At 39.7% G+C, this 25658-nt stretch overlaps 1 protein-coding gene across 1 annotated transcript; it reads left to right on the forward strand.

The window, feature by feature from the left end:
- The first annotated feature begins 7851 nt into the window (after nt 1-7851).
- Nucleotides 7852-25012, forward strand: LOC306874955 (cytochrome P450 26B1-like). Its single transcript, XM_079425295.1, has 6 exons — nt 7852-8798; nt 16731-16955; nt 19461-19736; nt 19853-20008; nt 21801-22082; nt 23922-25012. Exons 1-6 carry the CDS (start codon nt 8595-8597, stop codon nt 24312-24314), a joined length of 1536 nt encoding a protein of 511 aa, XP_079281421.1. The 5' UTR covers nt 7852-8594; the 3' UTR covers nt 24315-25012.
- The last annotated feature ends 646 nt before the right edge of the window (nt 25013-25658 follow it).

Raw genomic sequence — 25658 nt, forward strand, 5'->3', positions numbered from 1 at the left:
GGGGATTCACAAGAATATAATCATTTGTCCCTCATCTGTTTCTTCTCTCCTTCATCTGTTTTGAGGTACAGGAATATGTCTGTCGTTGAGTAGCAGGTCACAAATGTTCTCTTTCCCAAAGTGAGGAGGTGTGCAGAATTTCTAGATTTTGCCACAAAGTTGTCAATTATTTACTAATATCAGTGCATAATTCTCATTTGCCAGGAAACAAGCTGATACACCTGTGCATTCAGATGAACAGACATATTTAAACAATCCAGAGCAGGGTGTTACCCTTTGAAAGAACATACTAATACAAATCGTGTCATATTTCACTGATGTTTTTATAGGTTATAGGTTTTTATAAGTTCTCAAGATAAAGTTTTCAAGTTTAGCAGGTGTTGTGGATTGTTCTCCAATATTAGTCTGTTACAGAATGTAACGTTTTACTTGTTGAAATAGCCAGCTGCTGGTGATCAATAGTCAAACGATTTTCAATAACAACTTTTAGGTCTGTTTATTACCTAGGCCTGCTCAAATTACCCAGTTGATATTTGATTTTTCACTCATTTTCTTTATGAAAATGAATCTGTGACTATTGTAACCAGCATGAGAAACATTTTTTGTTATTTATAAGTTCTCTTTCTCTTTTAAATTTCATTGATTTATTTGTAAAAACATTTATCATCGCTCTCGCAGAAACAACACTGTAAAATGGTATTATTGGTTAACTTTGTTCTTATCACATGAAAATTGTAAATATTTTAAGAATGAACAATATGAACTACCATATAATTTGAGAGGAAAAACGTAAAAGAACATTCCTAGAAGTGACGCATAACATATCATTGTGTTTATGTATATGGTATGTTTTGTTTATTCTTATTTTTGTCATCAGTATTGTACATTTAGTATGTTTTACGTTACATTTTCTTTTATTTAGTTCATATTTATTGTATATTTTTAGCATTGTGTTTGTTTCCCTGATGCTGTTTTGTTGTTGTATGACTCTGTGCACATCTACAGTATATAGACATGTTTTATGAGCTCTGATCCATCATTGATTTTCTATTGTGCCCCCTATTTTATTATGACGATTATCGGTATATTTATAGGTCAAATTTAGATTTTATTTTTTAGTCCAAGTAGCTTGGAATGTTATCATTATATTACTTAAATATACAGTTATAAGTTTTAAAACAGGCACCACTGTGCCATCTTGTAATACTGTGAATTTCTGGTAAACACAGCTGCCAGTTGTTTTTTTTCTTACCGTAAATTTCTCTTTCTCATGTATGCCTATGGCGTACTCACCTGTTTTCATTTGCCTGTCTCTCCCACCTCATTTGACCTTGTCTTTCCATTCTTTCATTGCAGCTCTACTCCTGTGTTTGGAAACTCCCAGAAGCTCGCTCAGTGAGTAAAGTGTACCTGACTTCCTGCCACACTGGATCCTAAACCGAAAATAATGCCATACACTGTTAAAAAAAAAAAAAAAAGATTTGATCTCTATTAAGAGACAAAATAAACAAAAACAATAAATTGGGCAAAAACGTATGGACAAATTTCACCCTGACCCCACATCCTATTTTGGAATCTTTGTGTTTGACAGTATTTAAACCATTTTCACATTTTCCATTTGAGCCTCTTTTAGATGCACCACCACGCTTAAGATTTACATAAGATTTATGTTTTTGTTTAAGTACGTGTAAACCCAAAGCAAACTACCAAACAAGCTAGCCTCAAATGATACATTTACATTTAAATATTCCTTTTAGGAGGCAAAGAACAAAGTAATTAAATATCCCCAAAACAGGCTCAGGGTGACAAGAGGACATGAGAAACAACTTGACAGTGTTAATGTGAAACACACTTTCTGCATCTTGTTGTTGAATCGACCCCAGATGGACCTAGAGGCAACCTCGGTTTTGAGTTAGTGTGGGGCACACATGTCCTTTTGAACTGTGCTTGTGACTTGAGATGTTGCGTTTGTGTTACAAACATGTTCCAGTAGTTTTTATCCCCAGTGAGTTTTGTTTTCAATATGTTTATGTGCTGTTCCTGTTATGTTGCACAGAATTCTGGGTCCACGTGTCTTCAAATCTGGCTTTTGTGCCTAATTGTTTTTATTTAGTTGACATCTGGACACCAAAATAAGTCATTAACCTCTTTACCAGGTTCACTGATTAATTGTAGCAGGCTCTACACAGCTACACATGCAGGATCTTTAAAGACATTATTTACAATTCTTTAACAATGCTATTAAAAATGTTATAAATGTAATGCACCATATTCTGTATTGTTTTGCTTCTTAAGCAAAACAATACAGTAGCGCAAAGTCTAAGGTGTTATTTATTGATGATATTCATCTCTAGTGTCATGTCATCTCTAGTGTCAAATATTTTGTGTATCTTTATTATTTTTCTGGAGATTGACAGTCCTAGTTCTTTGTTTTTTTTTTGTTTTTTTTTTGAAGAGACTAAAATGTTATTTAAAAACTTTTTTATTCCACAGACAAAAGAAAGTCATACGGGTTTTGAGTGTCAAGGGCAGGTAAATGATGACAGTATTTTTATTTTGGGGTGAGCTACATCTATAATGCTGTTTCTGGGCCTCACTCAGAACTATCTTGCTCATTTGTTCCCATTTTTTGACTTTTAATATGACGAGTCATGCATTAATGCTGGAATACACTACATGAACTTTACAATATAAACAGGTTTACAAACACTAGTCAACATACACTTGCCAACTTTGTAAATGTTTACAGAGGAAAGAAAATAGGCATCATGCACTAAACAAGTGTGGATCACACACTTTCAAGTCCTTTTAAGTACAATTATTATTAAGAGATGCATGACAAATGAAAACAAATTGTGTTTTAAAAAATGCTAAAAATACAAAACATTTATGACTAGATGAAATCATAGCAGACTGATTCTAAAACACTGTCGTGTGTCCATCATATACTGTGATTTTCCTTGAAATCTGTCAGCTCCGATTGGCTCTGACTTTTTGTATATAGCGCTGACTCAGACTGCAAATATGGGCAAAAATCAGGACAAAATACATGTAATGTATTCCAACCTTTAGTCAGAGGCTCTTTGTTGGTGCTTTCTGTATGATAGCCACTTGTGGACAGTAAATAATGATTTCTGTCATAAATCAATAGCACAAGTATATACAGAGAAGAACTAGATAGCTAAGATAGCTGAAAATCGCTTGGGGCTCCGCCTGAATTAATGGCAAAAGTTTAGTACTTGTGTCTCTGAGACGGTTTTTCTGGAAACCACAGTGTTAAATTACTGAAACCCTTAATCCAAGCTAAATCGTTTACTGTACAATTGAACTGATATTATCAGTTGCCTAGAGTGTGCTTTATTGTACATCTATGTCAGTGATGATGACCTCTGACGATGTCCATCCCATTAAAGGAGATGCGCCACGTGTTTCTTCTCACTAATGGAAGGGAAAGAATGGGATTAACATGATTTCATTAAGTGTCAAAACCAGGGAAACTTGCTGGTGTTCTTACACTCTGATTGACCTGGTTTCTTTAAGACAATGCTAATGTTCTATTGGTTCCAGGGCGACTGTTTAATGAGGTTTGGTTACGTTTATACATACTACAAGGTCTTAAAATGGGCTTTGGAAACACTGGAAATGACCTGGCTTGATTTTTATAGGCAAAACACAATGATTCAGCCTCTATATCAGGTAATGTACTGTAAACTGTTGTGGCTAAACTGCGTCCACTAGCTGTAATGCAAACCAGATTAGCATCTGAAAGCCATCAGACCTCCCAATGACCCTTATATTCTGGCTGTGGTCTGTGTAATCAAAGTGAATTGGGATATGCTGATGATTTTCAGATAACGATCTACCTAGTATCTGTCATATATAACTCAATTTAAGGAATCATGAGCGCCACAGTGACAGCTGATAATGCTCTGTTTCTCTCAGCGACTGAAGTTGCAGTTGTTCAAAAAAAGAACAGCAAATGATTCATCAGCGCTTGTTCTTCTTGGGAATTGAAGTCTTGTTTACACTGGTAAATACGTGAGTAACGTTAATCGCTTTATGGAAAAGAGGATCATTAATGATTATTTCTGGGATATGTGTCTGTGGAAACGGTTTTATTTGTATATGATTTGAAAACTTGTGGGTTTGATTTATGCTTTAATCATGTGTGTGGCCCTAATGGTGATTAGTCACTGTACCTTTTTTCCACTGTCATTTCCTTCATTACTGTGAGCCAACTCAGAATGGATTCATTGTGTTTGAATAGTACTGGTGAGGCATGTTACACTCACAGAACATGCTCCTTAGTGTGTCCTCAACAGGAGGTGGAAGTTGTATAATATAGAATCTATAGTTACTACGTGTTTGTGTGTGAGAGACCCTTATAAACCATAGGTGTATATTAATTCAAGCTCATCCCTCTTTCATTTCCCGTGACCTCGGTTTGAAACGGTGTTAGCATTGTTTGTCTTATTTAAGAGCTTTGTTCAAACATCAGCGATGGTGTGCATGTACCAAAGTAAGCCTACTTTGAATTATATAATGCTTATACAAGGGCATAATGCTGTGTCATAAGGTCTCAGGGTCAGTGCATATCAGATTCACGTTATAGTATATGTGCCTTCAAATTCAAATTCAAATTTTATTTGTCACATACATATACATACGTAGTACGACATGTAGTGAAATGTATTGTACGACTGTCCAACAAATTGTCCAACAAAATTAAGAAAAACCTCAAGTTTACAAAAATACAATAGAAAAAGTACAGTAAACATATATACAGAAATAAACTAGCAATAAAATAAAATAACAAATAGATATGAGAATAAAAATAGATATGAGGAATAAAAAATAGAATATGATTCTAAAAAAATAGAAAATAGAAAATAGAAAAAATAGAAAATAGAAAAAAAAAAAAAAAAAAAATAGAAAAATACCTCTTCACACCTCATCTGTGGTAAGTTTCAAACTTTAAAGAAATAGTAGATCTGATGAATCTTCTGCAGTGAATGGGTGAATACACATCACAACAACTATAAATAATCCACAAGACTCCAGTCCATCAATTAACAACCTGTGAAGTGAAAAAGGTGTTTTGACTTCAAATAGTTGCTTCTGGTTCAAAAATGGGTCCTTTGTCCATAATATTGTTTTAAAAAAGTCATCTTGTCTTAAGTATGCACAGATCAAGCACCGTTTATAAGCGAAAACAATCCAAAACAGTTCTAAACAAACATGTTGGTAGATTTTGATATGAGAGGACAACAGGTGATGATTTTTTCCACTGGGCAAAGCATTATTATGGATTCTAGACTTAAATCGGTGGTTTATAGTTAAAATGCCTTAATGAGTTTGTTTCTTACAAACATCTAGCGTTTCACTTCACAAGACATTATGGACTGGAGTCAGGTAAATTACTTGTGGATTGTGTGATGTTTTTTCAGCTGTTTGAACTCTCATTCTGATGGCACCCATTCACATCAGAGGATTCATTGGTGAGCAAGTAATGTAATGTAAAATTTCTCTAAATCTGTTCCGATGAAGAAACAAACTCATCCACATCTTGGATGGCCTGAGTGTGAGTAAGTTTTGAGTATTTTTCATTTTTGGCCGAATTATTCCTTTTGAAGTCAATATTTTCTGTATTTACTTTGTTAAAGCCCATCCTGATCTTATTATTATTTTTTTTACTCATTAGGATTCATAGGTGGATGTTAATAATAGATATAAATAGATTGTCTTTGTAAACTCTAATCAAAATGTAGTAACTTGCTCTTCCTCTGACTTTTCAGTAACTTGAATTTGGAAGCTGTGTGCATTGTATGCAGTTTACAAATCCCCATAGCAACATTTCATGAATCAACCAGCACCTTCAACCCATCCACTTTAATAGGCTTCTGGAATAAATCTGGTAATTCCAGGCCCCTCAGGACCTTGCGTCACTGCTAATTCTCTCACATCAAACAAGAGTTCATCAAGATGTGAACTTGCTTACTCTCTAAGCTGTAAGTCTGTGCATTTCCCAGGGGAAACAGTGATATGAAAAAAAAAATAACTAGGCATCAGAATTATGTATTAGATTCAAATAATTCTGTTCAGAACAACTACACCTCTTATATCTGAGTACATTGCTAAAGCTTGTGTGAAGAAATACATTATTTATATAGTAACATGAAAATAATTTTATGTGGTTTTCAATAAGGGAATATTTCAGTCTTATTTTTCTATCCCACGTTGCAAAATGTTAAGTTATATGTACATATGTTAGATACATGAATCAGAGATTGAGAAGTTCCCTCTGTCTCCGCTAGGCGGCAGTGTGACGTTGAGAGACGCGTCCAGGTTGACAGCGTGAGCGAAAGAATGTCTTAGAAAAATATCATAAAAAGACAGAAATCCCTTGCATTTCACAGTGCAAACTCGGGACATGTTTACTTTGGCTTAAAACAGATAGAAAAGCAAAAGCATAAGGGAGAGAATGCGTAAGCTTGCAGAAGTCGCACTCTTTATGGATGGTTTTAACTTATAGGCACGCGTTCGAGAGCTCTTCGCATTCGTCTTATAAGCGAAAAGACGAGTAACTATCATTTATCGCGTCCTTTGTAAAATGATGAGAATTGTTAGGTTTCAAACAAGTAAGCAGAATATCTGACGAGCATCCCTTCCTCTCTCATCCTCGCATCAGCTGCGCGCCTCGGGAAGCAGACCTAAAGAGAGTGAGCGAAACAGCTGGAGCACTGGTCGTCTCATATGCTGAGAACAATTACATAACTGTCCTTGAGAGATTGTGATCATAAGGTGACCGTAATTGAAACCACGTACCATCTGTAACAGATGACACCAGCACGAATCGGACACGCTCAGCAGTGTCTGTCGAAGTCAATTCATTTTACACAGATAGATAAATAGATCGATAGATAGATCGATATATTAATAGTTAGATGGATGTTTTAATAGTTTCCCCCCAATGTTTAAGTAACCACAAAAGTTAGTCAGAACGCAAGAGTCCATAGTGGCAGTTGGCTACATCAGCACCTTGCGTTAAGTTCATTATTTATTTAATTAGCAAAAATACTGAAATATGTATTACTTTATTACAGATGTTCACAATAAACCTTACTGTTTTGATTAAAATACTTTAATATTAGTTAACTTTGGGCGCCAAATAAGAGCTAGGGTTGCATGACGCATCTTAACATACTCGAGCCCCGAAAATGTCCTGTTTCAAATAAATTATTTTAAAAATCTTGCCCCCTAAAAGTTATGGATAGACAGAAAGCCATTTATGAAGAAAACAAATAACGAATGAATGAGTCAATGAATGAATCACTGTGACAAGACTAAAGGCGCGCACGAACAGATGCGCATCTGAACAGTCAAGGCATTTGTTAGAAATGTTAAACTGATACTGAATCAACATGGCTATTATGGTGTCTTACCAAGTCCTTATAAGACAAGGTAACACTGTTATAACATTACATCTCCTTTTTTCCTGTGGTTTTTGAACCAAGGGTTTAAATTCATGCTGAGTAATCAAGGTAGCTCAGCGTGACAGCATCAAGCTTACGATTAAACCATATGCATATTCTGCGAGTGGCAGGTGATACTTTCTCGAACGTATGAGGCTTAAGGTATTGTAAGTCTTCCCCCTCTCTCTCTCTCTCTCTCTCTCTCTCTCTTTCTCTTTCTCTCTCTTTGGGCTCTTCTCCAGGTCCCGCACGCTCCAGCGCCCGGCCCGTTCACTTTTCACCCCGCCTCAGTTCTGTGGGGTGGGGTAAGGGGGAGCCGCTTGCACCCTGGCCGAATGCCGCCTCACTGCTATATAAACACACATTGGAAGCTCGCTGTGCGACTCGAACTCACATTGAGAAACTGTATGTGAAGAGAGAGAGAGCTAGAGCGCAAGAGAGAGGTAGAGAGTGAAACCGCATCAGAAAACGGGCTAGCGAGAGAGACGCACTACACTCATCTGAAGATTTTTACTGCTCATAGGCATCAAACTTCGGAGGATTATTTCTTTCATTTATTTCTGCGTCTTCCTTATGACCATTACTTGATTTCAGTGCATTTAAAAATATTATATCGAGCTTTCCTGTAAGATATTTTTAAAATAACTGAATTTATTTATTTATTTTTCTCAAAAAGTAACTTAAAGCAAATTTTTAAACAAGAGTTTGGAATTTAGAACAACATTTCTAAATCAGCTTTCAAGTTTGACAGGTTCATGCCAAATTTACATTTTGAAAATTAAAAATTGAATTTAAAATTCACGGGAATATTGGAAAGCGATTTGCATAATTTAAAATGATATACAAACATTTAAGATCGCTTTGTAATATCCAGCATTCTGTTAATTAAACACTTCAAATTATGCACTTACTTTTCGTTACAATACTTTGTTGCGTTGCCTTCTGTTGAGAGAGATTCTTCTCAGTTTTTTTTTTTTTTGCTTTTCAGAATAGGCTAATTGTAGCAGCAAATCATATATAACTCCTATATAAGTCACCTCATATACTCCCGAGAAGGCTTAACCACTGTAGTGCTCATCACTCCAAAGAAATATTTGAGACAAGTCCCGGACCTTCACAGCCATGCTCTTCGAGAGTTTTGACCTTGTCTCGGCGCTGGCGACGCTGGCTGCGTGTTTAGTGTCCATGGCACTTCTTCTGGCCGTGTCCCAGCAACTCTGGCAGCTGAGATGGACCGCAACACGGGACAAGAGCTGCAAGCTGCCTATGCCCAAGGGCTCCATGGGATTCCCCATCATTGGAGAAACATGCCACTGGTTCTTTCAGGTAAGCGCTCCATCTGCTTGTGTCTTTCCAAGTTTCCAGTCGCCTTGCTGTCGCACGCACACCGCTCCGGTGCGCGCCAGGCACCGCGGATTTGTGCGCTCACCAGTATATAGTCTCCCTGTTGGTAACTGCGTTGTTAAATACACATCAAGTGTAGGATAAAGTCCACTAATGCTTTTCGCACTTGTGCGCTCGAGCGTAATATTACACTTTAAAAAGCGAGCAGCCTGCAGGTTAGTTATCCCCACGTGTGCAATTTCATCCGTGCCATATTTCCATGGTGTTAATAAGCTGTCTGTTTTAGATAGCCGACAGTTTTTGTTTCATACAGCCAGTTCTCAATCCACGTGGAACAACCTGTTTGCGCCTGCCAAGAAAGGCGCGCTCCGTTCCAGAAATATTGTAGTCCTTGGCTTCCGATGCGCGCGAGAACACAGCCACTGAGCACCGCTTGTCAAAGCGCGCAAACTCCTCTTGGCGCGCGGGGTGGGATTGATCGCGAGGACAGGTAGTGTCGCGCTCTCATTGCGTTTCTGTGTAATTACGCGCGCCGGTTATTTTAGACGAATCAAGTCAAGTCACCTTTATTTATATAGCGCTTTTAACAATGTAAATTGTGTCAAAGCAACTGCACAATATCAAAAAGGAAAATAGTGTGTCAATAATGTAAAATGAAAAGATTAAAAAAAAGATTTTCAGTTAAAGGCATTTCATTATTGAATTCAGTGATGTCATCATCCAGCTCAGTTCAGTTTAAATAGTGTCTTTGCAATCAGGTCGACGATATCGCTGGAAATGAAGTGTCCCTAACTAAGCAAGCCAGAGGCGACATCGGCAAGGAACCAAAACTCCATCGGTGACAGAATGGAGAAAAAAACCTTGGGAGAATCCAGGCTCAGTCGGGGGGCCAGTTCTCCTCTGACGATCCCGCGTGTTGTGAATGATGCCGTACCATTCTGTCATGATACCAGACAGCGCGTGGACCGCACAGTACATTCAGGGAGTCTCTGTGCCATCTTTAGAACTTAGAAAATAAGGTAGCACATGAACTGAATTAAAATCAGCACAGCGGCCATAATGTGGTATTTTTAAAAGAAAGTTATTACACGAACCGAAGCTGTAAAAATGCATTCCATACAGTAAAAATCGTGAATAAATGTATTAGGAATTCTTTCCATATTAAATCCATGGTGCGCATTAGGATGTCCCTGAACATTGGCTTGCAGTAGCTGGAGTGGTTTGCTTTCAACTGAGATTTTCAATAGGGAGGAATGTCCTGGTCTGAGTGGTGTACAGATCAAATTCTCTGGTCAGGAATAGATTCTCCAAAGTTGCTGGAAATCCAGAAGAGAATTTCCATGCAGTTGGCAGGCTCTCTAGAAAAACAAACAGGCTTGACTGCATCTCAGAATTATATATTTAAAATCAATAGGATTTGGTCTGGTCCATTTGTGCCAAACTTGTTTCATTCCTTATTGCTACAGCTCAAGGCATGACTGTGAGGCAACTGAGAGCTACTGTGCGAACATGTAGTTTGAAATGTTGATCTCTCTCCTTCTTGTGCTTCTGAAAACATGTATTGCTTTTTAACAATCTGTGTATCTGAGTACATTTAAGACAACCCCTTAAATTGGTCGGTTAGCCCCGTTTGTGGTCCACATCGCTTCATAAGGCTCAGCAAAGCAGCAATCGAATCCAAAAGTGGGCCAAATCTGTGACTGACATAGATTTATGGACTCAGAGGAGTGTAATTTTTTTTTTAGTTCTCTTGCGGTGTGTCTGTCATTTTGAATTATGAAATGATTTTGTATTTTGTCTGTGTATAAATTTTCAATTGACCACAAAAAATATCTGGTCACAGCTTTCTTTTTTGTCCTCTTCTCAATGGTGCTCCAAGTTTTGCTGTAATATCCATATGGCGCATAAACTTAACTGTTTCTTTGCCAGGGCCACTACTTTTGAATTGTGTGCTGATCAATAATGGTGAGTTAAGACTTCAGACTAATAATGATCATTATATAAGCACAAATTCCTTTGCCATTGTAGCAATAACTCCTCAATACTGCAGTTTCTCAGTACACAGGAAAGGCTGTCTTAACATGAGAGCACAGTTCACCCAGTGGGCAACCCTCCCTTACCTCTACCCCACGTCTCCACCTTGACCCAAATCGCTCCAGTCTGGGTGGCAATAAAGCTGCCCGCCGGGGGGTCAAAAACACACCCACACCCTGGGACAAAGACTACACGGCTTGGGGCTCTGATCAGAATTCCAGAGAGCATGGCCTATAGAGACCTGGGGGATTGAGGAACAGTCTTCCAGCATCCCCTCTCTCTCACTTTCTGGCTTTCTCCTGGGGCTTGTCGGGATTAGCGAGCATGAAACAGGCATGACTGGCACCAGTGCGGTGTGGCCCCTTTTTCACCTCTGGAACGCACCATCAACCCCTCAAACAGCCTCTTGTCTTTAGGAACAGGGGACAGGGGGTGAAAGCGAAGGGGGCTTGGCAGCAGTAGTGGGAGGAGGAGGAAGGTAGGGGGATAGAAAAGAGAAGAAAAGGGGGTCCCCAGGGTGAGCACTCACACTGCACTGAACAACCATAATCTCTCTCCACAAAGTGTTTCCAGGTCAAAGGGGAGCCTATTCTCTCAGTTCGGTTCTTTGCGCTTGTCTTGTGGGCTTTGGCTTTCGCTCGGCATTAAGCGAAACCATTGCGCTCTGATGCCGATTGCTGATTCTCACTGCGTTGCCCGAAATTCCCATATATCTTTTCATTTATGCAGAGCCATGTGCCTCCACTAACACCCTCTTTGGCGGGTACACCCAAGGGTGACTGATGGCCAAATAATGGGACCTCAAGTCTTACTGCCTCTGCTCGCTTTCCCCCTCTCTCTTTGCAGAAATGCCGTCTATACCCCAATGGAGATGGGCCAACGCACACATCCTGAGAGATTCCAACGGGCTATTTCAGTAAATGGACATATTATCTTTATTTATGCTGAGACTGTGGGTCAGCGTACGGAGAACTCCTCCCGGCTCGTTACCTGCCGCGCTGAACCAATAAACACAGCAGCCCCTGGACTAAGCCATGCAGGCACACACATGCATATATACAGAAGGACCTGAGGACAAGGGTCAGAATAATGAGTGATACAAATAAAGAGCACGGAGCAGAACGATGTGCCAAGGAAAACTTGCCGTACACTTTTTAATTCTCTGCGCTCCATCCATCTTTCTTTTCTTCTCATCTTACTTTATGGCGGTCGTATGCTGAAGAAACACATTGAGGTGATTTGAAATTGCATATGAAATTGCACCCCCCCCAGTCCCTTGCGTAGCACCCCCTGTGTTCGGGTCAACCATAGCTGATCTGAATAAATATAATTAAAAGGGTTTTTTTGTGATCTTAATAAAGGGGTCATTTGTATAACATTTCCACTGACACACAAAGGCTACATTTATGTAGCGGGAGGCTCGACTGGTGTCCAGTTTACACAGAAATTTGTATTTTTAGTCCTGCGTTCTCTGTGGAATGAGCCAGTGGAAAAAAGCGGTCCTCTTTATTGCGCCCCCTTGTAAAACATCTGATAAATTTCTTTTCAAAATAAAAGAAACTACTGAATGTGGCGAGTTAACCCTTTCACCTCCAGAGGCATAGAACAGGCATGTTTTGTGAGAGGTTGAAGTGCATGTAACTGAACACACACGTGTACTGTAAACGCATCTGATCACATTCAGCTGTTTTCAAAGACAAGTTTTGCCTGTTTATTGACTGATCTATTTAATTCTAATTCTAAGGCTTTAAATGAGAAACTATACAGCCACATGAGCTTCTGACACAGATGCTCTTATCCTAAGAGCCCTGCGCGCTTTATTGTCTTCAAACGACGTCTGACATGTGTTTTGCGGTCCTAATGAATGTGGAATGCTTTTCTGTCTTATCGCTGAAGATCATCTAACCTCAACCTCTAACGGAGTTCTTGAACCCAATCTGCCTTCGCTCAAAACAAACAGGCTGTTATTTGATTGACAGCCGATTTCACTTGGTTTTTAAGGAAACGCGTTTGGAGCAACAAAGTCACCATGACCATGCAATGCATGCAGAAGTGAACGGACGCACCGGCTGCATACGTGTGTGTGTGTGTTTGACAGTGCGAGTAAACTGCAGATTATTACCTCATAGCTTTTCCAGGGTGTGTGGAGCTTTTGTGCGTCAGTGACCCTTTTTTTGGGTTTTTTGTTTTATTTTCGTTCTCTGCACGTCTGAGCTTCTGTGGCCTTGTGAAATGAGGGAGGACATTTCTCACCTTCTAGCCAAATGACATCTGCGCGGCCAAGCCCAGTGCGTCTGTCTCCTCATTTTGCCTCACGACCTGTTCTGCTATTTCCAGCGCGCCGAGTCACTTTTCGACAAAGTAGATTGTGACCATTAAACCATCCTAATCACATTTTCTTATGCACACCTCACTGTCAATCACTATCCTAATCAAATTTTCTTATGCCCACCTCACTGGCAGTCACTTCCAAGCCGGAAAACCATTACATTTTCCCATCTTCTAGCACGTCTTTTGCACTTTCCACTTGTACTACACAGGTCAGAACTGGATCCTCTCTGGCTGCCCTTCTGTGTACACTTGTTTCAGAGGGAACTGTTGGCCCCTACATGCGTAAACACACACATGTAGATGTGAGAAATGTATATGTGTTTTTGGTGATGTAGTGTGTGACCGTACATTGCACACTTTCACTACTCATGCAGAGGTGGAAAAAAGGCCCTGGCCTAGTATGGATGACAGCATGTGGTGTTTAAAATGGATGCTCTTGTTCCCAGAATTATCAAACACTCCAAGTTCACACAGGTTACACAAGACGTCAAAACAGAAATCGTCTGAAGGGGAAATATGACAGAACAAAGACCATAAACAAACATAATATAATACAAATTACAAGTTCACTTCTGCGTAAATGTGTTTATACATTGAAATCAACAGAGAGAAAGTTAGAGAGTGCCCTTATGTTGGGCATGTGTGAAAGACGGCCTTGTCCTGGGTCTGTCAGGTTGAAAACGGCTCCTTTCTCTCTCTCGTACTGACTGGTCCCACTGCTGAGAGGTGAGCACACACACACTCACACACATACACACAATCATCCATCATCACACACACTGAGTTCTCACCATGTGGTGAAAGATACTACATTTATTTTCCCCCTCTTCCCCTGCATTGCTTTTGGATGTGTGTGTGTGTGTGTGTGCATGTGGTTGTTCATGTCAGCATGACCTCTTGCCCTCACACTCACCTGATATGTGAAATCCTCAGTGTCTTTAAGTATAGACTGGCTGTGATCTGGCCAGTGAACATTTCTCTCACCCCACACACTGTTCACGCAGCGGCTGCACCCGCCGTCTAACACCTGTCGAGGTCCTGGGATGCCATGTGTCTGTTTGGCCACGGACAGAGTTCCTCTGGGGGAAACTTCAGTCATACCGTTTTAGAACAACAGTCTAAAAGTGTTTCTAACTGACTAAACCTTGATTTTCTAAAGTCCAAATTGGTTGGTTATGATTCTAGAATCAGGAATTCTTTCTCCTCCTTCAAACGAGGAACCAAAAATGATTGAGTATGACATAATCCCGCCAAAACTATAAAACACAAAACAGGCTTTTGCAGGAAAAATTGTGAAAACTGAGAAAAGTGTGAAAGTGTGAAATATGGTTTAAATTGTCCACCACTGCAGATTTTACAGCCATATTTTTTCCCCACATGTTCTGCCAGTTCTGGTTTGGCAGATTAGAAAGTAAGACTTAATCTCCTTTTGTCCGACCTTGTCTAGCCTCGGTGTGCATATGTATATCTCGTTAGTCTAATCTAATAATCTCGCTATTTAATTAAAACGATAATTTGTTATAGGATTTTAGGGGCCAAAGTGCCATGCGGGTCATAAGACATTTGCTAAGTCTTCAGACATCTCAGCCAGTCTTGAGCTAAGGTTGTCATTTATGGTCTCTGACATTATGGAGGTGTTGGATGTGTCAGTCAGCCAAGGTTTTACGTCAAAAATTAAAATGCGATGCATTTCGGATTATGCCCGTGCATTTACTCTTTTTAATGTTTGCCAACATATGTGATAAAAGTTCAACGGCAAGACATCATTCATGAACTAATCTGTTTATTTGTTTATATATAGAGGTGAGAAACCCAGCCTCTGGCCACAAGTACACGAAAAGGGGTGGAACGCTCATTTGCCCATCTCCAAAGAGACTGGTTGCTGGACTATAGGGCAGACAGCAATGGCATTGGGAAGTGCTTACCATAGTTAAAGCAGCAATAAAGCTCAGGACCTGTCCCTCATATTTGAGACCAGGAGATGGTGGGAAAGTGAATGTGACACAAGCTACTCTGTCCATACACATGTTTTGAAAAGACTATAAAATGTGCCGGAAGTAGGCAGTTTGAATTTTGCCACATTTGTTTGTGGGTTCTCAAATCTGAACATAAGTGATATTAAGCCAAACACCTAGGCCGTAAATGCCATAAAAGCACTCCAAAAATAAATCTGTCAATGGTAAAACATTATCTATAATAAAATTAAATACTTTAATTCATGATTTAGTAGTACTTGCAAAAACAAATTTGCCTCACATTTGAACTGAACAGGCATTAACACACAGAAGCATGCATGTAGCATGCTGAGCTGAAATGTATTCAGACTAGTTTCCAAACAGGAAAAAAGATGTGGATGCTGCTAAATTTATCCTCGCAAATAAGAGTGTGAGTGTTGGAGTGTGCTCGATGAAACTGGTCACAAATTTTGGTGAGGGAGGATGGCAAGGGGAGCAAACAGCTCTACTGCCACTTCCTGCCATGGGGTCAGTATGTATGTGTGAGGCTGAGAGGTTACAGGCCGTCTTTATGTGCTCAGCAGAGGTCTCAAGGGCTCCAGGCAATTACTGTGTGCTATACAGAGCAACTTACTCCAGAGCTAAGATTCTTTATCATGTCTGGAATTCTACTCAACTGAACTTGAATGTGCATGATGACTTTAGTATTGAGCAAAATAATGCATTTAATTAAGTATATTTTCTCTACAATACACATAACACTGAGACATTTCAGTTAGGCCGATGTAATGGCTACAGTTAAACCATAGGCCATGATATGCCATTCAGGTTCAGGTCTCCTGCCCTGAGAAAGCCTGACATGTGTTTCTGTAACCCTTAAACATCTCTTTTAGATGTTTGGGGTAATCACTTTGCTTGTTCTCAAATCGTAGAGGATCAAAGGTGAAAGTTTGCAGGATGTACTGGATTACTTGCAGATTAGCACTTTCAGCCAATCTTTCACACAACACACCGACTTCTCAGAGCTAATGGCTGCGCTCATATACTCATTAGATCACTTCTCTCAGCATGATCCTGAAGGCTAAGGCTGAGCCCCTTCTTAGGTAAAGCTAACCCAATTGTATAAAGAATGCTGTGAACGGGACCCTTATGCCCTTACAACACAAAAACAAACAAAATGGGCTAATCCCACAAGGCTAACACCCTTCGTTCCAAATACCTATTAGCCCTAACACCTCATTACATCTGGTATATTCAGATGGAAACTTCTTAGCCTACAGAGTTGTGTTCAGTTTTATGGGTTATTGCTAGGCTAAAGGTTAATAATGTGATTGAAACTACAAAGGTAATAATTCAGTTCAATTTATGGTTTAAAATCAATAGCTGTTTTTGGCTAAAATGTTGGCCAAAAAAAAAAAAAGTACAGTGACAATGTAACAGGCATGTTGGTGACTTATTAAAGTCATAATATTAACGATATAGTATTATTTTAAAATAAAACATCAAAAAATAAATTAAAAGGTAATTTATAGTAATTTATATTCACGGTTTAATGCCTCTTATCTGCAACTAATGTACTGGTTCTCTTTTTCAGGGAGCAGGTTTCCATGCCTCAAGGAGGCAGAAGTATGGGAATGTATTCAAGACTCACCTGCTTGGACGGCCGCTCATCCGGGTCACGGGGGCAGAGAATGTACGTAAGGTCCTGATGGGAGAGCACAGCCTGGTCACTGTGGACTGGCCCCAAAGCACCAGCACTCTACTGGGTCCCAACAGTCTGGCCAACTCTATAGGAGACATCCACCGCAAAAGGAGAAAGGTAAGGTCCATGTTCACTCAAATGTACTTTTTTTTTATCTGTGGGAACCATCCTTATCTCCTAATGGATGGATTTTGTGTGGACCATTTCCCTGCCTTGCCAGTGAAAGATGTTTTGAATTTGTGGAAGGACAAAAAAAGAGTAAGAACCGTAGATGGAGTGAAAGAAACAAGATAGAAGGTCAAATGGACAAGGCTTTGCCATCCTTAAGTCCAGATTTGGAGACAGATACCCACAATGCCTTGCTCCCGTGCGCACTATTGTTACACATAACAGTCTGCTCACAATCGAGGATTATGCTCATAACTAGCTTCTCCTCAAATCCAACCCATTGTTTGGGGACAAAAAAGCTTTTTTGTGGACCCTGGTTCTCTTCAGTCCCTTGGAGGCTTGAGTTTCACCCCACACACCTGTTCCATTGAGGGGTCAGTGGGGTGTAATCAGTCTGGTTAATCCTCCAGGTCCAGGGCCTCACGCAAACCCCCTAATGACTGCTAATTAGTCAGCCAGTCTCAGACGGACAAAGACCCCCTTCAGCTAGGTTTAAACATCCTGCTCTGCGTACTAATGTAATAAATATATTTTAATTTGTTCTTGAACCTCTCTGGAGGTGTACAGCAATGTACAGTCTATATATTAGACTGGAAAGGTACAGTATGTTCATCAGCACGGCCTGTTACAGCCTCTAAGTTTTCTGGGACGTCCCGTTCTAGGGGACGTTTGGGAAAGAAAAGAAGTTACTGTAAATGTCATTTGAATACCACTGTTATACATGTACTGGAGAGATGCTGAAAGCAAACATTAGATCCAAATGGCTCTGTGAGCTTGGGATGTAGCTATAAAAATGATATAATTTCCTAGAAGAAAGCAAAAAGTTATTTGATGTGCTGGTCATTAACAGGATACACAACAGCTCATTGATGCAACTAAATCACACTTGTTGATATAGCCATGGAGCAGAAGGCCTATCAAACTGTGGATTTGGTGAGGAGTTGAATTTATTAGGTTGGCCAGTAGAGGGCACAGGATCTTAATTCTGCACTCACCTGCCTACACAAAGTGCTCTCGCTCTTTGAATGAGGGATTTTGTTTTAGTCAGCGGGGGAGAGATAAAAGAGAGAGCGAGAGAGAGATTGGAAAAGTAGAGAGTAATGTAAAGAAAGTGAATGGTTTGGGGGAGAGAATAAAGAGGTCTTTACATTCTGGTCAAACCAGCAGCTTTGAGCAGTTTCATATAATTTAAGACATATGGAAATTATTAGGGTGGGGGAGCTTTAAAAGGCCGTGTGTGTATGTGTGTGGAAAGTGCAGTCACGTTTTGTAATGAAGACAGGCGGCTGTTTTTTTTCCAGTAGTGTTCAAAATCCTGTATAATGGGGATTGGCATTAGTGGAGCTTGACTGACGTCTGTCTAGTACGCAAAGACTTGCAAAAGGAAAATAGTAACCTTAAAAAAAATTCCCAAACCAATAAGCAGTATAAATATGGTGTTGTATTGCATATATTAATTTATGAGTAGAAGCTAAGAAAGAAGTGTGACGCAAACATACTTGTAGCCACTCGTTTTTTCTCCACACATGTGAACCACTGTGACGAGCCAGAAAAGGATCCGATGTTAATGATGTAATAGAATGGACAGATAATTTGTGGTTTTATATACATGAAGGACACTGAAAACCAAGTGTAAATAGGTGTTAAATAAGCTTTTAATGCCTAAATGATATACTAACAGCGAGTTGATCGTTAGAGTTAGAAATGAAGTGGGTCTGAGAAGAACAGCACTGAAAGGAGACACAAAGAAACTGGCCTTGGCGAGAGAAAGTCAGACGGAGTGACAGGAGGAGGACACACAAGTCTCCGCCCCCCTTCCCTTTACTACTGTGGAAAAAAGTGGGGCAGAGACGAGATATTTGGAATGAGATGGCATATAAAAAGTGCTATTGTTAGTCGTGGGCACTGTAACATGGATGTTACTTCACTAAACAAACCAGCACAACTGAGGTACATTAGAAATGAGCTGCCACGGCCAGGAAAATCTTACCTTCGCCTTTCGCCCTCCCTGCTGATGCAGAGGGAAACTCTCTCATATATTCTGAGAGGGAGGTGGAGGTAGGTGAGTGGCAGTTAAGAGTACAAGAAGGTCAAAAATAGTGAGGAGTTAATGAGAATGTTCCATGCTTCAAACTATTAGACAAATAAGCTTGGCCTTTAGGTGCTGACTGTGGCTTCAGGATAATATTTTTGTGACATTTCTTGCCTGTAGAGCACAGAAGTGCTAGTTTGTTATGGATGATGTGATTCATGGGCCAGTTGCATTGTGGGAAGTGTAGTTCAGCAATACAGGTCCATAAGCCCGAGTCAAAAACAAATGTTTAGTATTTTTGGAACAGTGCAACTCTTTTTTTCATGTAATATGCATATAGATACAAACTCTTAAATAATGTTGCAGTGTCAAATATCTGGTCATGTTCATAAACTGACTGCATTTTCAATTGTGTTTCTCAGATCTTTGCTAAAGTCTTCAGTCATGAGGCTCTGGAGAGCTACCTGCCCAAGATCCAGCTGGTCATTCAGGAGACCCTGCGGGTGTGGAGCTCCAATCCTGACCCCATCAATGTTTATCGTGAGTCCCAGTGGCTCTCCTTCCACATGGCAGTGCGTGTGCTCCTGGGTTTCCGCGTCTCTGAAGAGGAGATGCACTGTCTTTTCCACACTTTCCAGGATTTTGTGGAGAACGTTTTTAGCCTTCCCATCGACCTGCCGTTTAGTGGCTATAGGAAGGTAAAATGTCAATATGTATTGTCTACATCACTTCAAAATGGAGAAAGGGATTAGACGGTTTCTGCACATTAGGAACACAGTGGTAGAACAACTAATAAAATTGTGTGTGTTTTCAGGGTATTCGTGCAAGAGACTCACTACAGAAAAGCATAGAAAAAGCCATCAGAGAGAAACCACTCCACACCCAGGGGAAAGATTACACTGACGCTCTCGATGTGCTTCTAAAAAGCGCCAAGGAGAACAACACAGAGCTTACGATGCAGGAGCTCAAGGTGAGCGAAGCACTGCTAATACACTACAGCTTTGTTCTAAAACCTTGTTCCAAAAGCTGCCTACATAGACAACATTTTAAGCCCTCATATGTGCGCTTTCCTGTGTTAAAGCTATTCCAAACATCACTCACCAAATTCAGAAAAATCATGACAAAAAAGTGGAAAAAGCTTACAGTGAATCAGCTACTGTGAGGAGAAATGTTGATTATAAATGTATAGCATAATGATACTAAAAACTGTTAATAAATTGTATCTTTTTTTTTTTGGTTATTAGTCTATCGTGTCATTAGCTTTGCAAAATGCTAATGTCTGACTCCACTGGAATCAAATGTGAGCACCTCTTGTGCACTTTGTGTCGTGTGTGAGTGACTTGTAGCATATGTAGGTTGGCTCTTTCAAATCACTCACTAAAGAGATTTTTCACTTCTGTTGTGATGCTTTCTTAGAAGGCAGCGGACTAGGTAGGCAGTAGAAAGCGAGGCAGTCTGTGTTAAAAAATGGCCGCCTAGTCTGCATTATAGAGGATTTCTCTCTCAGTCTTCCTGAAATGGGGATATTTTATCCTACATTTCAAAGATTTGTTTTAGCTGTATTTTGAGGGGTCACATCTATTTAATGCTGTACATTACACATCCGTAAAACTGGTCATAGTTTTCACCACACAGTCATCCTCCCTGTCTGTATGCTAATCAATTTCTTTTCACCAGATGATTTTGTTTTCAGTGTGAGGTCAAATTGTGATTACTTGATTAAAACAAAACAGGAAGTCAACACTATGATATTGAGAGGCTTGCAGCGACTCTCTGGCTGCACTTTACCCACTGACTGCACTCTTTATTTCTCTTCTCTCTCTCCTGCTCAGTTCTCTAGTCCCATGCCCAAACTGGGATGACAGACATTTAATGGCACAGATAATAGTCCATAAATGCTTCCCTGTAGGCTATTGTAGCCTGGTTATTCCACTCGGCTCAGACGTTTCAGCTTTTTTCTTTTGTAAGGTAAAGGCGAAGTCTCATCAGTCAGTGGCAGGGGTGGCTCCCAGGCCTGTCAACACCAACTCACTGGCAAGCAGTTAAAATAGGGAGGGAGAGAGAAAAGAAACCTGTGTAAGATGGCTGCCAAACCTCAAAGAAAAAAAGAAGAGAGAAGGAAAGAAAAGAAGTAAAGAAGCTCCATCCTAAGAATTACAGAAAAAGTCAGATTGCGGTTAAGTAGCTAGACTAGAGACACTATATCTACACTACTGTTCAGAAGTTTGGGGTCAAGAAATGATAATAAAAAATAAATTAATACTTTTATTCAGCAAGGATGCATTAAAAGTCAGTCATTGCATTTATAATGTTTCAAAATGTTTCTATTTCAAACAAATACTGTTCTTTTAAACTTTCTATTCATCAAAGAATAAAAAGAAAATATTAAGCAACAGAACATTGATAATAAGAAATGTTTCTTGAGCACCAGAACATATTAGAATGATTTCTGAAGGATCATGTGACACTCAAGACTGAAGTAATGGCTGCTGATAATTAAGCTTTGCCACAGAATTAAATGAAATTTTAAAATATATTAAAATATAAAATAATTATTTTGCATTGTATCACCCAATTCAAGTATCAATGACATTTAAAAATGAATTATGACAGATATGAGTTTCTGCAAAGTTTTATCACAGAAATCAAGCCAGAATTCATCAGTAACAGATGTCAACATGCCAGAATATTAGTGTCAAATATCTAGGACTAGTGTCCATGTGTGTGTCATTAAACCACAAGCCTCTTTCTTTCTCCCGCAGGAGTCCACTATTGAGCTGATCTTTGCTGCTTTTGCTACAACAGCCAGCGCCAGCACGTCTCTGATCATGCAGCTGCTGCGACACCCTGCGGTGCTGGAGAAGCTGCGTGAGGAGCTGCGGAGTTGTGGCCTGCTGCATGACGGCTGTCTGTGCCAGGGTGAACTGCGACTGGACAGCATCATTAGCCTCAAGTACCTGGACTGCGTGATCAAAGAGGTCCTGCGTCTGTTTGCCCCCGTGTCCGGAGGTTACCGCATTGCCACACAGACCTTTGAGCTGGATGTGAGTTGTTAAAAAATTCTGGCATCATTTACTCACCCTCATGTTGTTCAAAACAAGTATGACATACTATTTTTCTGTGGGAAAACTGGTTCAGATGTTTAAATGGAAAAAAAGGTATCTATACAAGTTCCAGTTAGACCACAGTCTTATGAAAATATCAAAGAAACAAGTCATACAGGTTTGGATAGACTTGACGATGAGTAGATGATGTTGGAATTATCTTTTTTGTTTTGTTAACTATGCTTTTATTGTTTCATATTGTTGTTAATGTGAATGCTCACCTGTTTTATCCTTACAACCATATACTATTGTATTATATTACTAACCGGGACTTTTCACGGTACATATTATTTTGCTCTTTTGTTGGTTTGATTGCTTCTATTGTCCTCATTTGTAAGTTGCTTCGGATAAAAGTATCTGCTAAATGACATAAATATATATTATTTATTAATATTTTGAATAAGATTTTATTTTTATATCATCAGTTTTTACTTAAATTTTTGTTTAGAGTTTTTGTCATTTTTTTATATTTCCATTTAGCGTTAAAGGGGTCATATGACGTTGCTAAAAAGAGCATAATTTTGTGTGTTTGGTGTAATGCAATGTGTTTATGCGGTTTAAGGTTAAAAAAAACACATTCTTTTCTACATATTGTACATTATTGTTGCTCCTCTATGCTCTGCCTTTCTGAAACGCATAGATTTTTACAAATCTCATCGTTCTGAGAAGCGAGGTATGCTCTGATTGGCCAGCTATCCAGTGCATTGTGATTGGCCGAACACCTCAAGTGTGAGACGGAAATGTTACGCCCTTTACCATATTGTGATGCCGTGTCCCGGCGCGACGACACAAAAACAATAAAACCCATTATAAACCAGGCATTTGTTGCATCCTGTGGGGACATAATTACTGATTATAATGACTTGTGCTGTCTTACGCGTTGTTGCATCGCGCCAAGTAAACATTACCATGTCTGCATTTGTGATCGGAGAAACGACAAACAACAAGCACTACTCTACACAGCTCAAAACTTGCGTTTGAATCGTCAGTGGCAAATTCTTTAAATAAGAAAACATACTTACAGACTGTGAGTCAGAAGCACCAGACTGTCCTTGCAAAGTTGGAATTGCTCCACTTTATAGAAACAGCCTTTGAACACAGCTCATAGCTGGCAGGCTACTCCCAGGTTCAGGAAATAGTCCTCCGTAAAATGCGCTGCACAAACTCAAATATTTGGTTTGAACTGTTCTGGAACAGTGTTGTAACTACAACTTAACCACTGATTTCTTGTTGCGTCCTCTTTTGGAATCCCAAACAAAGTAGTTTCGCTTTCACAACGAAACACGGCGTCTCCAGGACATGGTGCAGAAACAATAATACAGCGAGAATAAAAATCACGCCCCCTTTCTTTGCGTATACATTTGGGCGGTGTTTTGCAAATCTCCCCACACCGTGACGTAGACATGTGGGGGCTTGTTTGAATGAGCCGTTTTAGGAGGGCGTGGTCGAGTCTTAACTTTTATAAAGAATATCTCTTTGGTTTTGAGACTTTAGTCTTTGCAACTTCAGGGATCTTATCTATACACAAACAGCTTGCAACACTCCAAAGAGAAAGGAAAACTTGAAATCGCATCATAAGACCCCTTTAATTTAAGTTTAATTCAGTTTAAGTTTTAGTAATTCACTTTAATGTTTCCAACATTTCTAATTTTCATTGAACTTTTGCATTTAATATTTATATTTTATATTCTTTTTATATTCTATATCATTTATATCATATTTGTATAGTTTTAGTTAACAATAACAACACTTCTAACCTCCTTTTTTCCCGTTTCTTAGGGTGTACAGGTTCCCAAAGGTTGGAGTGTCATGTACAGCATCCGTGACACCCACGACACCTCAGCTGTGTTCAAGGATGTGGAGGCCTTTGACCCGGACCGGTTCAGCCCGGAGCGGAGCGAGGATCGCGAGGGCCGCTTCCACTACCTGCCCTTCGGAGGTGGCGTTCGCTCCTGTCTCGGCAAACAGCTGGCCACTCTCTTCCTCAAACTCCTGGCCGTGGAGCTCGCGGGAGGGAGTCGCTTCGAACTGGCCACGCGGACATTCCCGCGCTTGATCTCGGTCCCGGTGGTGCACCCAACCGACGGCCTCCATGTAAAATTCTTCGGCCTCGACTCCAACCAGAACCAGATCATGGCCAAGTCGAATGAGATGTTGGATGCCACCGTGTGACAGACTGGCCAGAAGAATGAACAGACTTCATATCTTGAGCTGCCACCTGGAGTTGAAAAGACTCTCATTTGCCAAAAATGTATAGTCTATCATTTGTAAAGAAGTATATCATAAATATATAAATTTAACTGAACGTATTGCTACATCAGGAGAGCACAAGAGGAAGGTTTCAGAAAAGAAGAGGTGAACGGGACAGTCACATAAGCCGATGTAGATGTCACAGGGTCTTGAGATGAGAAGTTTTGTGTGTGTTTTTTTTCGTGGATGCTGAATTCATTTATATGTATATACAGTATGTGTGTCCTTTTTGTGTGTGCGTGTTTAAATATGTGTTTTTTCTTGTGTGAATTTACGCGTGTGCCTGTTTGCGTGCGTGGACAGGTTGTATTTCAGCTAAGGTATTAGGAATTAGAGTAGGCAGTGTAAACTAGAATGAATGGGAGGATTGTGTAATTTACTCAGGTGTGTTAGCAGTACAGAAGGAGCTTTCAGACTAACCCAGTACTTGTTATACATGCTCTGTACATAAGTGACAATTCATAATATTCTTTTTAAGAGAGCGTGAAATAGAGGCGAGAGATGAAGAAAGATATAACTAGACAGACTATAAGAGAAAAGTAACCTGTGGCTCTCAAAACAAGCTATAGAGGGAATGAGGGACTCATTCCTTCTGCAAATGTTATATTTGAAGACGTATGAAAAAAAGCAAAAAACAAAAAAGTCATAACTGTCGTATATGCTGCTTTGGGAGTCGCTTTTTATTTATATGATGGAGCAGAGTGCCAACTGACCTCTGCAAAGAGGAAGGCTTCTCTTTTTTTCCTGCTGCTCCACAACAATATACGAAGAAATCATACTGAACATACAGTAGATTATGGTGGAACTGATTGGACAATCATCAGTCAGTAACTCTATATACCACCAATCAGGAGAGTTTTCTTGAGATGCCTCTGAAGGGATTTTAAGGTGGTTGGGCGAGAGGCACTAGGACTCTGAGCAACCCGACGAGGATTCCTCCTTCACTTTCTCTACAGGCCACGCAAAGGACTTTCCTTTGATAAAATATGCCACTGATCTTTTTTTATAAATGAATGAATGGATGAATTAATGTCTGCTGCTTTCAATGTACCATTTTCTAACAGAGAGTAGATTGCTATACCTTCAGCTACAGTACAGTTTTGCTATTTCTAAGCAAATGGTGTGAGAGCAAGAGGGATTTCACCTATTAGAAAGCCATGGGTAAAGCATATTTGCATTGTCTAATATCCTAATATTCTTGCTATTAATATTATTATTATTATTATTATTATTATTGTAATAAATCTTATTTTAAGTGCTATTTTT

This window comes from Barbus barbus (assembly GCF_936440315.1).
Source record: "Barbus barbus genome assembly, chromosome: 1".
NCBI lineage: Eukaryota > Metazoa > Chordata > Actinopteri > Cypriniformes > Cyprinidae > Barbus > Barbus barbus.

Excerpts from the sequence above, each read along its gene's own strand:
- LOC306874955 (XM_079425295.1), top strand. The coding sequence starts at position 8,595 with ATGCTCTTCGAGAGTTTTGACCTTGTCTCGGCGCTGGCGACGCTGGCT. Across the intron at positions 8,799-16,730 it reads CATGCCACTGGTTCTTTCAG|GGAGCAGGTTTCCATGCCTC; the intron begins GTAAGCGCTCCA and ends TCTCTTTTTCAG. Across the intron at positions 16,956-19,460 it reads TCCACCGCAAAAGGAGAAAG|ATCTTTGCTAAAGTCTTCAG; the intron begins GTAAGGTCCATG and ends TGTGTTTCTCAG.